This window comes from Guillardia theta, assembly GCF_000315625.1.
Source record: "Guillardia theta CCMP2712 unplaced genomic scaffold GUITHscaffold_1, whole genome shotgun sequence".
In the NCBI taxonomy this organism is placed as follows: domain Eukaryota; class Cryptophyceae; order Pyrenomonadales; family Geminigeraceae; genus Guillardia; species Guillardia theta.
In genome coordinates this window covers 1,299,810-1,311,564 of record NW_005434673.1, presented here as the reverse complement: position 1 = coordinate 1,311,564, position 11,755 = coordinate 1,299,810, and the positions used below count along the sequence as shown (strand labels likewise).

Below are 11,755 nucleotides of genomic sequence, written 5' to 3'. Positions count from 1 at the left end.
GGAGGGAGGAGAATTCAAACCAGGGTGGTTAGTCCGTTGCTACTGCAGTCAAGCACTTGCAGGAAGCGCAAACGCCCGAGCTCGAGGGGAAGCGACAAGAGCTTGTTGCCTGGTAAAGTTCAACCTCTGAAGCAATGGTCAGGGAGATGGAAAAGGGAAGAGAAGAGGAAGAGAAGGAGGAGGAGAGAAAGGGAGGGGAGGAGGAGGGGGAGGGAAAAAGAAATAGGGACAGGGGAGGAGATGTAAGATGGGAAGAATAAGGCGGGAGGGTAGGAGAACAACTTGTAGGCTCGTGCTGAGCTTTTCGATCTTAGACGGCAAACTTGTGATTCCACATCGTTCGATGTGCAACACACGCAGGTTTGGGATCTTCAAAGAACGTCAAGCTCATCCCCCCAGCAAGGATCCATACATCTAGAGCGCTTTCAGGGAACGAGGTCAGAGTCTTCTCCTTCCATGTCTGTCAAACAACACGCGCCAACCATCTCCTCTTCCTGTTACCGTCAGGTTAAAGATCCCTGTCTTCGCAGCATTCTCCAGCCTCTGTTGTTTTGACGACTTGTTCCCCATGCTGCGAGCTGAACTTATGCAATCACGTGGGTCACACCATCCAACCTTGTGAGTGCAGTCCGAGCTTCTTCTTCTGTCCCGGCAGGTTTTTCTCTGCACAAGCTTCTCACTGACTCCTCCCTCGTTCGCTTCTCCCTCCCTCCCTCCCTCCTTCCCCTTCCTCCTCCCCCTCCACTCCTCCCCCTTCCTCCTCTTCCTCCTCCTACCTCTTCAGTCCCAGGCAGTTGCCCATCGCCGCCCCATTCGTACCTCTACCGTGACTACCCTACCATAGCTACTGAGCCCGAGAGTACATACAATGGTAGGTAGGGGTAGTTGACGCAACTTTTACTCTGATAGCACTAGGAGGAGCCGAAGGTATCGGGCAGCCTACCGAGACTCTCCTCCTCCTCCTCCTCCTCCATCCCAGGCAACATCCCCAACACTCCTTCATCCTCGGAATCTCCTCCCTTGCCCCCTCCTTCTCCCTCTCCTCTCTCCTCCTGTGCTTCGCCTGTCCCCGATGCAACACACCTCCCCTCTGCGTCCTCCGTGTATCCGGCCTTGCACCGGCAGCCTCCCTCCTCCTGGTCGAAGTACGCATGCTCGCCCGCGATGCTGTGGCAGAAGCTGTTCTCTGCCTCTGTCCCTCCCTCCTGCGTCTCGGAGGATGCAAGCGCTGGGCCCTTGCGCCTGGCGCGATGCTCCCACTGAGCGGCAGACTTGGGATCAGCCTTGAGGGCCTCGTTCCACCTGCGAAGAGCCTCGTCCTCTTTCTTCTTCTTCTCCACCTCGTCCTCCTCTATCTTCTCCTTTCCGCCGATGCCTCTTCCCTCTCCTCCTCCTCTCTTCTGCTCTCCCTTGCCCCCTCCCTCCGTCCCTCCACTCTCCTCCTGTGCTTCGCCTGTTCCCGATGCAACACACCTCCCATCTGCGTCCTCCGTGTACCCGGCCTTGCACCGGCAGCCTCCCTCCTCCTGGTCGAAGTACGCATGCTCGCCCGCGATGCTGTGGCAGAAGCTGTTCTCTGCCTCTGTCCCTCCCTCCTGCGTCTCGGAGGATGCAAGCGCTGGGCCCTTGCGCCTGGCGCGATGCTCCCACTGAGCGGCAGACTTGGGATCAGCCTTGAGGGCCTCGTTCCACCTGCGAAGAGCCTCGTCCTCTTTCTTCTTCTTCTCCACCTCGTCCTCCTCCGTCTTCTTCTCCACCTCCTCTTCCGCAGTCTTGGAGCTCGAAGTCTCAGACGCCTTCGAGCCATCGGACTCGCACGACTCTCGAGTCAGCCCGCACATCTCCCCTTCCTCTCCTTGCGAGGCTTCGGCTCCCCTGGCTTCACCAGTTGCCGTCCCTCCTTGTTGGCATCGCTCAGAAAGAGCCTTGAGCTCCTGCTGAAGTTTTTGCTTTTCTTTGCGGAACGAGTCGACTTTCTCCGCCTCCTTCTTCAGTCTCTTCTCAGCTGCTTCTCGCTTCCTCTCCTCCGCCTTGAGACTTGCTGTCACTTCCTCGCAGCTCTCCTGCCCCTGGCTCGACTGCGTCAGCTTCTGCTTCAGGTCCCTCATCTCCTGCTGCAGACTCTGTTTCTCCTTGCGAAACTCGTCTGCCTTCTCTCTCTCCCCCTTCGCCTTCTTCTCCGCCACCTCTCGTTTCCTCTGCTCCATCCGAATATCTGCTTGTAGCTTCTCTATCTCTTCCGAATTGCAGGAACCAGCGGCAGGAGAGGCAGGAGCAGCGTCTGGATCCTCCTGCAGCTTGAGCGGCCTGTCTGAGAGGGCCTCGTTGCATTGCTGGAGGGAAATGTTGCACTCGTCCACCTCCTGCTGCAGCTGCCGGTTGATGCCCGAGCATGCGACGTCGCTGGAGGCTGCGAGAGCAGGAGGCTCCTGCTGATCCTTGAGAGCGAGGTCACGAGACGCGAGCTCCTCCTGCAGCCCCGCCAGCCTCACCTGCAGCTCCTCCGTCCTCGTCCTCTCCTCGCCACCAGCCTGAGCCTCTGCCGCCCGAGCATCGACGCACTCCTTGAGCGAAGCCTTGCACTGCTCGACCTCCTCCTCCTTGGATGCGACCTTCGTCTCGCTCTGCTGGAGAGCAGCACGGACCTCCATGTGCTCTCGCTCGGCGTCGCTCCGACAAGCAGCCAACGACGCGTTCAAGTTGGCGGCTTGATCTTTCAACAGGTCGTGCTCAGTCTCGCACGTCTGACGCGACTCTCTCGCTGCTCTCAGAGTCTCTTCGTTGGATCTCAAAGAATTCTTCAGCTCCTCCACTTCTCTCGCCTTCTCCTCCACCTGCCGCTGCAGCCAGTTGCGATCGAGCTCGAGGCTGCGCATGCTTGACCGAACTCGTTCTGCCAACGTGGTTGTCGTGTCATTAGCAGCCAAGGCAGCTGACTCGTTGCCTTTCAGTGCCTGCCGGATGGCATCGGCCTCGTAGGTGAGCTGGGAGTTGTGAGATCGGAGGGAGAGCAGCTCCGACTTGAGGGCCTTTGCCTCCTCCTTCAGCTCTGCCGTCTCGTTCTCACACCTCAGCTTGAACCTCAGCAGATCTTCGTTGCGAAATTTGAGCTCGGTCTCTTCTCTCGCCCTCGCCACCTCCTTGGTCAACGTCTCCCTCGTGTTGTCCTCTCGCTGCTTCCTCAGAGACTCGATCTCCTCCTCCTTCTTGCGAACTTCAACTTGCGCCTTGTGATGAGCGTCCTCCAGCTCTCGTCGGATCCTCACTTGCTCTGTCAACTCGTTCTGCGATCGCTCCGCTTGCTGTACAGCAGCCGCCAGCTGCCTGCGCAGGCTCTGCATAATGACATCGACCTCTTCGTCCTCCTCCTCGCCTCCTTCCTTGTCACTCGATCTCTTCCTGTTCTTCTTGTCGGTCTTCTCTCTCGCAAGCCCCTGCAGAGTCTCTTGCAAGGTAGAGATCTCTGACTTGAGTAGCGCTACCTCCGCGTTGATCAGCGACGGGCTGCCAGGCTGCACGAAGGAGAAGGCATCGGACAAGGAGAGCTTTCCCTGGCTGTACAGTGATGCTCCTAGAGATGCCATCCCACTTGAGACCGCCAGGAGGATGAGGACACAGGTTGCCGCACAGAACCGCACGATGAACTCGTTGCAGTCGACGTTTCCTTCACGTCTCCATCGTTTGCGATGCGTTCTATGCCGCTTTCGACGATCATCGCCATCATCCACATCCACAAGCTCCTGTTCACTTCGAGTCACCACACTACTTTGCCTTCATGACCTACACGCCTCCAATGCAAGACTGCTTCACACATATTTCTGTCTGCTACAATCGTTTCTCCAACGTCTTCCTCGTCAACTATCGTATCGCATCCCAATCCCAGCACAACTCTCTTCCCCTCGCTCGCCTCCTCGCTCTCTGCATGTCTCCATGCCTCCATGCTTCCGTACCTCTTTCCATGCCTTGCCCTCTCTCGCCCTCTCCTGCTTCTTCTCCCACCATATCTCCCACCCCCGTCTCCTTCTCCTCCTCCTCCTCCTCCTCCTCCTCCTCCTCCTCCTCCTCCCCCTCCTCCTCCTCCTCCTCCTCCTCCTCCTCCTCCTCCTCCTCCTCCTCCTCCTCCTCCTCCTCCTTCCTCCTCCTGGCTAGTTCACCTATTTGCGGTCTTATTCCTCCTCCTCCTCCTCCTCCTCCTCCTCCTCCTTCCTCCTCCTCCTCCTTCCTCCTCCTCCTCCTCCTCCTCCCAGGTCCAACAACCCTTTCAATCCCTCTTGATCTTTTTTATCAAACATCGGGGTAGGGTGATATTCAATTTCAACGAAATAGGGGTACTAATATGAGGAAAGAAGGGTAGGGTACACAAATGGACTAAAAGGGTGGGGTACTTCTGCCCTCTACACCACGTCGGGCAACCAACTGGAGGAAGAGCGAGGCCGAGCAAGAGCATGAGCAGTAGAAGGAGGAGGAGGACGAGGAGGACGAGGAGGACGAGGACGAGAGGACGAGGACGAGGACGAGGACGAGGACGAGGACGAGGACGAGGACGAGGACAAGGACAAGGACGAGGAGGACAAGGAAGCGGGAGCGAGGGAGCGAGGGAGGGAGGGAGGGGAGGGGAGGGGAGGGAGGGAGGGAGAGGGAGTGAAGAGGAAAGGAAGGTCAGAAGATGAAGGATGCAGAGGAACTGGAGGAAGGAAGCAAGGTCACGCAAGGCCGGAGACGAGCCGAAGAGGACAAGACTTTGTATCATATATTTGTAGACTACATGGCTTTACACATCTATCAGTCGAACTTTCGTCAAGTTCGGCAGGAAGAGAGTAGCTCCTGCCCCAACGCTGAGAGCGATGGCACTGAAAAGAAGACTCTGATCAGAAGACGCCGTGCTGAACTGCAGCTGAGCAACCTGCTGGGGAGTGAGAACGACACGAGAGCACACTCAATGATCTCACAGCAGCTGAGATGCGACCGAGCGAGCTGAGAAGCCCCATCGCTACCCCGCGAAGAGCCGTGGGAAACATCTCCGTGGAAAGAATGTCAAGAATCTGCGAGCGTTTCAGTGCAAGACGAGGTCGAGTAGACGTGGAGGGTTCGGTAGGGTGAGGAGCAGAAGCGACGGGGCACAGAGCCAGGCACGCAAGGGGAAGGAAGAGAGGGAGAGGAAGAGAGGGAAAGAGTGGGGAAGTGGGAGGGAGGGGGAGTGGGGGAGTGGGGGCGAGAGAAGGAGGGGGAGGGAGGGCAAGCAGGTCACTTACGTTCCATCCGACGACACTCACTCCATTGAAGATACAGAAAAAGATACCAGTAGCGACGCCGTCTTTGGACAACCATGCTCCTATCGCGCTCAGAGCAGAGAGAAACATGCTAACAGAGAGCAGCGTGTTTCTTCCGATCACATCCACCAGCAAGAGGCTCAAAATGTTTCCTGGAAGGTTCGAAAGTGCGACAAGAACTGCTGTCTGGTACAGGCAGCTCCTTGTTGATGCCTCCCCCCAACATAGCGCAACGTTCTTCTCCTTGAGCATCGTCGGGATCCAGGTGGCAAGCCCGTACCACCCGAAGCAGATCCCGATCCACACGAGCGCGAGAAGGAAGGAGCGAGTCCGGAGGCGGTGCTGCCAGAGCTGACGTACTCGAAACCACAGCTTCTCGTTGCCGTGATCTAGGGATAGAGCCTTGATCCGCACCACCTGCGTCTCGTTGCTCCCGAAGCTCGCGCTGTTGAAGCGGCAGATATGGGAGACGGCCTTGGACGCCTCGTTGGTCTTGCCCTTGACCAGCAGGAAGCGCGGGCTCTCTTTGATTACGGTCATAAGGCAGATCGAGCACGCGAGAGCGGGAAGGGAGCACGCGAAAGCGAAGAGCCTCCACCCGTAAGAGGGGATGATGGCCCATGCCAACCCTGCCACCACGATGCTCCCGATCATCCAAGAGAGCGCCACCACCGTGATCGCCATGCCTCTGTTTGCAGAGGGAACGACCTCAGCGGGGTAAGCGAACACCACAGGAACGCTTGCTCCCACGCCGAAGCCGGTGAAGAAGCGAAGTACAACCATGACGTACTCGCCTGCCGCGAGAGCAAAGAGAGCCGTGAAGATGGCGTTGAGGAGCATCGAGCACATCAGCACTGGTCGTCTGCCAATCACGTCGCTCAGGAAGCCCCCAACCAGCGCCCCGATGAGCATGCCGGCGAACACCGCTGAGCTCAAGGCCCCCAAGCTCCATGCGGCGATCTCAGTCTCAATCTCCGGGATGACGTAGGAGAGCGACAAGATTTCAATGGCGTCTGTCGCGTTTGCCAGCCCGCATACCACCATGAGCAACTTCTGGTAACCCCCCACCCCCATCGCGTCAAGCGCATCCTCGTAGTCCATATCCTCCTCATCCAGCAGATCATCGCTAGTACCAGACGCGAGCTGGTCGGCGCTGAGGACCTTGACGTTCATGTCCTCCTCCCCCTCCCCCTCCTCGTTGTCGTTCTGCCTCCTCGACTCGCCATGTCCTTGCATGGGGGACGAGGGAGGAGTAAAAAAGGAAGCAAAAGAACTGGAAGAGGCGTTGAGGGGTGATGATGGATGACCAGTGCCCTAAGGAAACGTTCGGAGGTATCGCAATGCCGCCGATAAGCTCGACTTGGCGGGCGAGGAAGAGGAGGAAAGGCAGAGGGGGGGGAGGGGAGGAGAGCTGTAGTGAGAAGCAAGATCAGAAGGTACTTCTATCCAGCACGGAAGACACCGCCCTCCAGAGAGCCTGTGACATACCTTCCGACCGACCCAAAGGCTTTTCCTTGAGAGAGGATATCAGATTGCAAAGAACTTCAGAGCAGGTGAGCTTGTCTCTCGGCTCGATAAAGTTTCTCAAAGGAAGCTCTTTCCTACCTCTTGATAGAGCCCTCCCTCCTGCTGGCTCAGCCTCGGAGTCGCCCTAGGGGCCCCAGAGCTATTTCAGTATGTGTGCACATATGGTTTCTTCATGCTTGCCCCCAACACGTGGGACCCGCATCAGACGCTGCTAGAGGGTCCTTGGGGGAGACCTCTCCCAGGAGTCTTCTCCCGCCCCCTCAGCATTGGAGGATCGAAGACGGTAAGGGGAGGGGAGAAGGGGAAGGGAGAGGGAGGAGAGGGAGGAGAAGCAAAGGGAGTGGAGGAAGAGTTCTGAATGAGAGCGTTCAGGTTCATGTCAAGTTATGCTTCTCGGCATCGAAGTGGACGGATGAAGACTCGTCAGAACGCGAGCTGATCGCTTTCTTGGAGGAGAGCCTGGGGGAGGAGGAAGTCGGCGAGGTTGTTAGACAGGTGGGGCCCTCGACTCTGCACGTCACGCAGCTCAGCAGCTCTCGACAGGTCACCAGGATGCTGCGGATCTCACCTGAAGACAACCGACGCGAGCAAGAGTTTCGTTCTCTCTTCCCACAAGCAGAACAAGACCACTGGTTCCGGTGGGCTCCAATCCTCCTCCTCTGACCTCGTGTCCCCCAATGTTTCGTCCTCATCCTCGTCCTCATCCTCCTGATGCTCCTCGTCGTCCTCGTCCTTGTCCTTGTCCTTGTCCTTGTCCTCGTCCTTGTCCTCGTCCTCGTCCTCGTCCTCGTCCTCGTCCTCGTTCTCGTTCTCGTCCTCGTCTTCGTCCTCGTCCTCGTCCTGCTCCAGGCCCTCCTCTCATCCGTCTCAGGTTGTTCCGATCGCCCAGCATGTTTGAGGACGCCTGCAAAACCATCACCCTCTGCAATGCGGGGTGAGGGGAGCGCTAGCTGGAGGAGCGGCTGACCTGCTGAACTTCAGCTGGGGGAGGACGATCACTATGAACCAACTGCTGTGTGAAAAAGTCAGCAGCTGCGGCGGCTTTCCAACTCCCTTGGAACTGAGGTGAGGACCCACAGCACTAGCTGTAGCAGCGGCAGCGGCAGCGGCTCCAGCAGCAGCAGCAGCAGCGCAAAGGAAATTGCTGCCGCTGCCGCTGCCGCTGCTACAGCTAGTGCTGTGGGTGGTGGTGGTGGTGGTGTTGCTGCTGTTGCTGCTGCTGCTTCTCGTTCTCTTCCCCGTCCACCTTTTTCTGATCCTCACCCTTCTTGTCTTTGTCCGCATCCTCGCCCTCCCCTCTTGCTGATCGTGCTTTATTCTCCTCCTTATCTTTGCTGTCCTTGTCTTGCTCTTCGTTCTCTTACCTTTCCCTCTTGCTCAGCTCTTGGGATCCTGAGGACTTGAAGCGCGAGTGCGGCGTCGGTTATAGAGCAGCAAGACTCATCAGCCTCGCTCGCAGGTTCAGCTCCTCCTCCCGTGATCACTGCTACCTACTGCCGCTGCTGCTGCCACTGCCGCTGCCGCTGCTGCCACTGCCACTGCCACTGCCACTGCTGCTGCTGCCGCTGCCGCCTGCTGCTGCTGCTGCTGCTCATCTACGTCAACACTAGCGTTACCTCTGCTTGTGTCTAAGATTGTTCTGCCGTCAGAGCTGTCGAGTCGGAGGAGCTGGAGGAGCTGGAGAAGCTCGCTCGACGCTGTCGCTCTCCATCCGTCGGAGAGGCTCAGCAGGGCGAACTGAGGGCGAAGCTGCTTGCCCTCGAGGGGTTCGGCCCCTACGCGGTGAGAGTGGAGGCGGGGGAGTTGAGAAGAGAGAAGAGGACGGGGAGGGAAGTGGATGGGAGGGAAGAGGAGACAGGAGGAAGGGAGAGTGAGTCTGAGAACAGACAGACAACATGCTCATGCTACTGGGGATCTACAACAACATCGCCATTGACTCCGAGACCGTGAGCGTCGCTGCCCTCTCCTCCTCCTTTGTCGTTTTCGACCTCCTCTTCCTCCCTCCCTCCTTGTCCACACCTGCTCGTCTGATTTCACTCTCCTCCTCTCGCCTTCCTCTCTGCTCACTGTCTGGCAGCTCCGGCACCTCAAGTCCCTTCATGGCGTTGATGAAAAATCTGCTGCTCGGGCAGTACAGAAAGTGTCAAAGATATACGACAGGTGACGGGGGGACGGGGAAAGCGAGATGGGGAGAGAGGAGAGAGGAGGGAGTGAGGTGGAAAGGTCAGGGGAAAGCAGAGGAGGGAGGGGGGAAGGAGGGAGAAGGACGAAAGGAGGAGGGAGGAGAAGAGGAGGAGGGAGAAGGACGAGAGGAGGAGGAGGAGAGAGGAGAGGGGGAGAAGAGGAGGGGAGAGGAGATAATTTCTCCGGCAGGTATTGCCCATATCAGTTTCTGGTATACTGGCGGGAGCTGTGGAAGGACTACGAAAGGTTGTGCGGTCCCCTTCACCTCCTTCCCTCCTCTCGCTACTCCATGTTGTGCGCCAACCACATGAAGAAAATTCGAAGCTGAAAGGTGCCTCCCGTCCCTCCTCTTCCTCTTCCTCTTCCTCTTCCTCCCTTTCAGCCTCCGCCTCCATCCTCCTCCTCCTTCTTAGCTGCCGGCTCCTCTTCCTCCCACCGCTTCGCACATGATGTTGAGGACTCTTTACTTGTTAGTTGAACTTCTGCTTCAGCTACGGTCCAGTATCAGTGGAAGTGAAGTGAGTGTGGTAGAGGGGAAAGGAAAGCGAGGAGACGACGAAAGGATGAAGGCAGAGGAGGAAAGGCGAGTAGAGGAGGTGATAAGGTCAGAGAAGGGAGAAGGGAGGGAGGACAGAGGGGAGGAGGAGGAGGAGGAGGAAGAGGAGGAGGAAGAGGAGGAGGAGGAGGAGGACGAAGACCAAGGAGGAGGAGCAGGAGCAGGAGGAGCAGGAGCAGGAGGAGAGCGAGAGGATGCAGGTGGGGAGGTTGAAGAGGACGGAGGGAGTGACTAGGAGGAGGAGGATGGAGGGTGGAAGAGAAAGAAGGAAGAGAAAGAGGAGGATGAGGGTAGCCAGAACCTGCTCTAGTAGCTCCTTGGACTCCACGTGGTCGGGGTAGCAGAGCAAGGCTTGTTGTACCAGCTGAAAGCTCTCCTGCAGCTCTTTCAGCAGACCTCCAGCTGCCAGCAGCTGCTCCTTACCTGGGCATCTCCCAGCTTGTAGGCCAGAAGGGCAGAGTTGAAGGGAGGCTGCAGTGACTTTAGTACCAGTTATTCCTTCCTCTTCCTTCTCCTGCTTTTTCTGCTCCTTCCTGCTCCTGCTCCTGCTCCTGCTCCGTCTCCGTCTCCGTCTCCCTCTCCCTCTCCTGCCCCTGCGTCTACTTCTCGTCCTGCTGTCCTTCCTCTCGCCCTTCTCCGATGTTTATGTTTCCATCTGCTCCTGCTCCTGCTCCTGCTCCTGCTCCTGCTCCTGCTCCTGCTCCTGCTCCTGCTCCTGCTCCTCTACATCCCCCAGCAACCTCCACCCCCCTCGACGTACCTCGAAGGCGTGAGGCCCCTGCTTGCCTGCCTCCTTGAACCCACTGCAACCAGAATTAGTGCCTCCTCCCCTCCCCTCCTCCTTCCCCATCCTCCTCCTCCTGCCTTCATATCCTCCCCTTCCGCCATCCTCTCCAGCACCTTCTTGCCAGCTCCACATTGCCCTTGCGCAGTTCGAGGATGGCGAGATTGTTCTGCAAGCAGCTCGTTACATCTCTTCCTTACATACGCTTCCGATTCCCGAAATTCTCCCTCCTCCTCTTTCCTTATCAATTCCTCTGCTCGTCTCCTCCTCTTATGTCTCTCTCCTCCTTCTCTCCTCTCCTCGTACCGTCGCCTCTGCATGGTTCGGGTCGGCAGCTACAGCGACCTTGAGAGTCTGCAGAAAAGTCACGAATGAAGCTAAAGAGACAGAAACAGGAGGGGGAGGGGGGCGGAGAAGGAGAGGGGGAGAGAGGAGAGCAGAGCAGAGGAGAGGAGAGGAGAGGAGGAGAGGGGAGGAGAGGAGAGGGGTAGAGGCGCGGGGGAAGAGTGGGGCAAAGAAGGAGAGGAGGGGAGAGGAGAGAAGAGGAGCAGAGGGGAGGAGAGGAGAGAAGTGGAGGGGAGGGGAGGACAAGAGATGTTTCACCTGATAAGCAAGTCCAAGATCTCCGATGCCGATAGCTATATGCGAGATGTTGTACCAAATATCCCCCTGCCACCTCTAGTGAGTTCGCCCATCCCCGTGCCCCGCCCCTAGAGTTCGTCCAACTCCCCTCCTCTTCCCCCTACCCCTTGCCCACCGTCATTCCTCCCTCCTTCTGCCTCTCATTATATCCCCCTCTTCTGCTTCTGCCTTCTCCCTCACTCCCCTGCCTCCTCCTGATCTTTTTGCTCTGCATCCCCCGCCCCTCCTCCTCCTCCTCTCCTCTGTACTTACAAGGGTGTCGTCCTCAGCAGAGATCAAAGCTTGCTCAAAGCATGTCAGGCTCATGTCGTACAGCCCTGCGTAGAAGCAGCAGAGTCCCAAATTGTTCCAGAGAGCCGAGGAGCTGACCTGTCCTCTCCGTCACTCACATTCTTTCCTCTCCTCATCCCCCTCCCTCCCCTTCTCCCCCTCCTCCTCCTCCCTTCCCTCCCTTCCGTCTCTCCTTCTCTTCACTCCCATTACCCCCATCTGGAGCAGCCGGCGGTAGTATCGCAAAGCAACTTCCGGCTAGCACCAATGTCAGAGCAGAAGAAATCGGCCAACGAGGGAGAGGAAGAGAGTCAGGAGAAGACGGAGGAAAGGAGAAGGAAGAATGGAACGGGCAGGGAGAGGGGAGGAGAGAGAGAGAGAAACGGACGAAGGGAAAGTAATGGGAGGATCCAGGGGGCAGGGGAAAAGAGGCCAGGGGGCAGAGGGCGGGAGGCAGAGGTGGCAAGAGAAGGGCAGGACAATGTAGCGGTGGAAGAGGAGGAGGAGATGAGTACCTGGTCG

The 11,755-nt window shown here is 57.8% G+C and overlaps 5 protein-coding genes across 5 annotated transcripts in view; 1 reads left to right on the top strand and 4 right to left on the bottom strand.

The window, feature by feature from the left end:
* Positions 1 to 310: 310 nt before the first annotated feature.
* GUITHDRAFT_99300 (hypothetical protein) lies at positions 311 to 570 on the bottom strand (the record flags this gene model as incomplete). Its single annotated transcript, XM_005842446.1, has 2 exons — positions 311 to 460; positions 502 to 570. 2 exons carry the CDS (start codon positions 568 to 570, stop codon positions 311 to 313), a joined length of 219 nt encoding a protein of 72 aa, XP_005842503.1.
* A 341-nt stretch (positions 571 to 911) lies between these two features.
* GUITHDRAFT_131699 (hypothetical protein) lies at positions 912 to 3,940 on the bottom strand (the record flags this gene model as incomplete). Its single annotated transcript, XM_005842445.1, has 2 exons — positions 912 to 3,740; positions 3,767 to 3,940. 2 exons carry the CDS (start codon positions 3,938 to 3,940, stop codon positions 912 to 914), a joined length of 3,003 nt encoding a protein of 1,000 aa, XP_005842502.1.
* A 928-nt stretch (positions 3,941 to 4,868) lies between these two features.
* GUITHDRAFT_62632 (hypothetical protein) lies at positions 4,869 to 6,371 on the bottom strand (the record flags this gene model as incomplete). Its single annotated transcript, XM_005842444.1, has 2 exons — positions 4,869 to 5,042; positions 5,253 to 6,371. The coding sequence occupies 2 exons, from the start codon at positions 6,369 to 6,371 to the stop codon at positions 4,869 to 4,871; spliced, it is 1,293 nt and encodes a 430-aa protein (XP_005842501.1).
* A 598-nt stretch (positions 6,372 to 6,969) lies between these two features.
* GUITHDRAFT_160483 (hypothetical protein) lies at positions 6,970 to 9,311 on the top strand (the record flags this gene model as incomplete). The annotated part of the gene is made up of 10 exons (XM_005842443.1): positions 6,970 to 7,080; positions 7,170 to 7,292; positions 7,341 to 7,435; positions 7,669 to 7,731; positions 7,779 to 7,862; positions 8,179 to 8,256; positions 8,447 to 8,579; positions 8,684 to 8,743; positions 8,875 to 8,957; positions 9,171 to 9,311. The coding sequence occupies 10 exons, from the start codon at positions 6,970 to 6,972 to the stop codon at positions 9,307 to 9,309; spliced, it is 969 nt and encodes a 322-aa protein (XP_005842500.1).
* A 140-nt stretch (positions 9,312 to 9,451) lies between these two features.
* GUITHDRAFT_156789 (hypothetical protein) overlaps positions 9,452 to 11,755 on the bottom strand; it is a gene marked incomplete at both ends in the record, with an annotated part of 4,531 nt that continues 2,227 nt past the window's right edge. The window contains 9 exons of the mRNA XM_005842442.1: positions 9,452 to 9,472; positions 9,839 to 9,913; positions 9,961 to 10,008; positions 10,298 to 10,340; positions 10,438 to 10,490; positions 10,628 to 10,675; positions 10,925 to 10,990; positions 11,216 to 11,332; positions 11,447 to 11,491. Of these exons, the coding sequence (XP_005842499.1) occupies positions 9,452 to 9,472; positions 9,839 to 9,913; positions 9,961 to 10,008; positions 10,298 to 10,340; positions 10,438 to 10,490; positions 10,628 to 10,675; positions 10,925 to 10,990; positions 11,216 to 11,332; positions 11,447 to 11,491 (516 nt within the window). The remainder of the gene's footprint in view (positions 9,473 to 9,838; positions 9,914 to 9,960; positions 10,009 to 10,297; positions 10,341 to 10,437; positions 10,491 to 10,627; positions 10,676 to 10,924; positions 10,991 to 11,215; positions 11,333 to 11,446; positions 11,492 to 11,755) is intronic.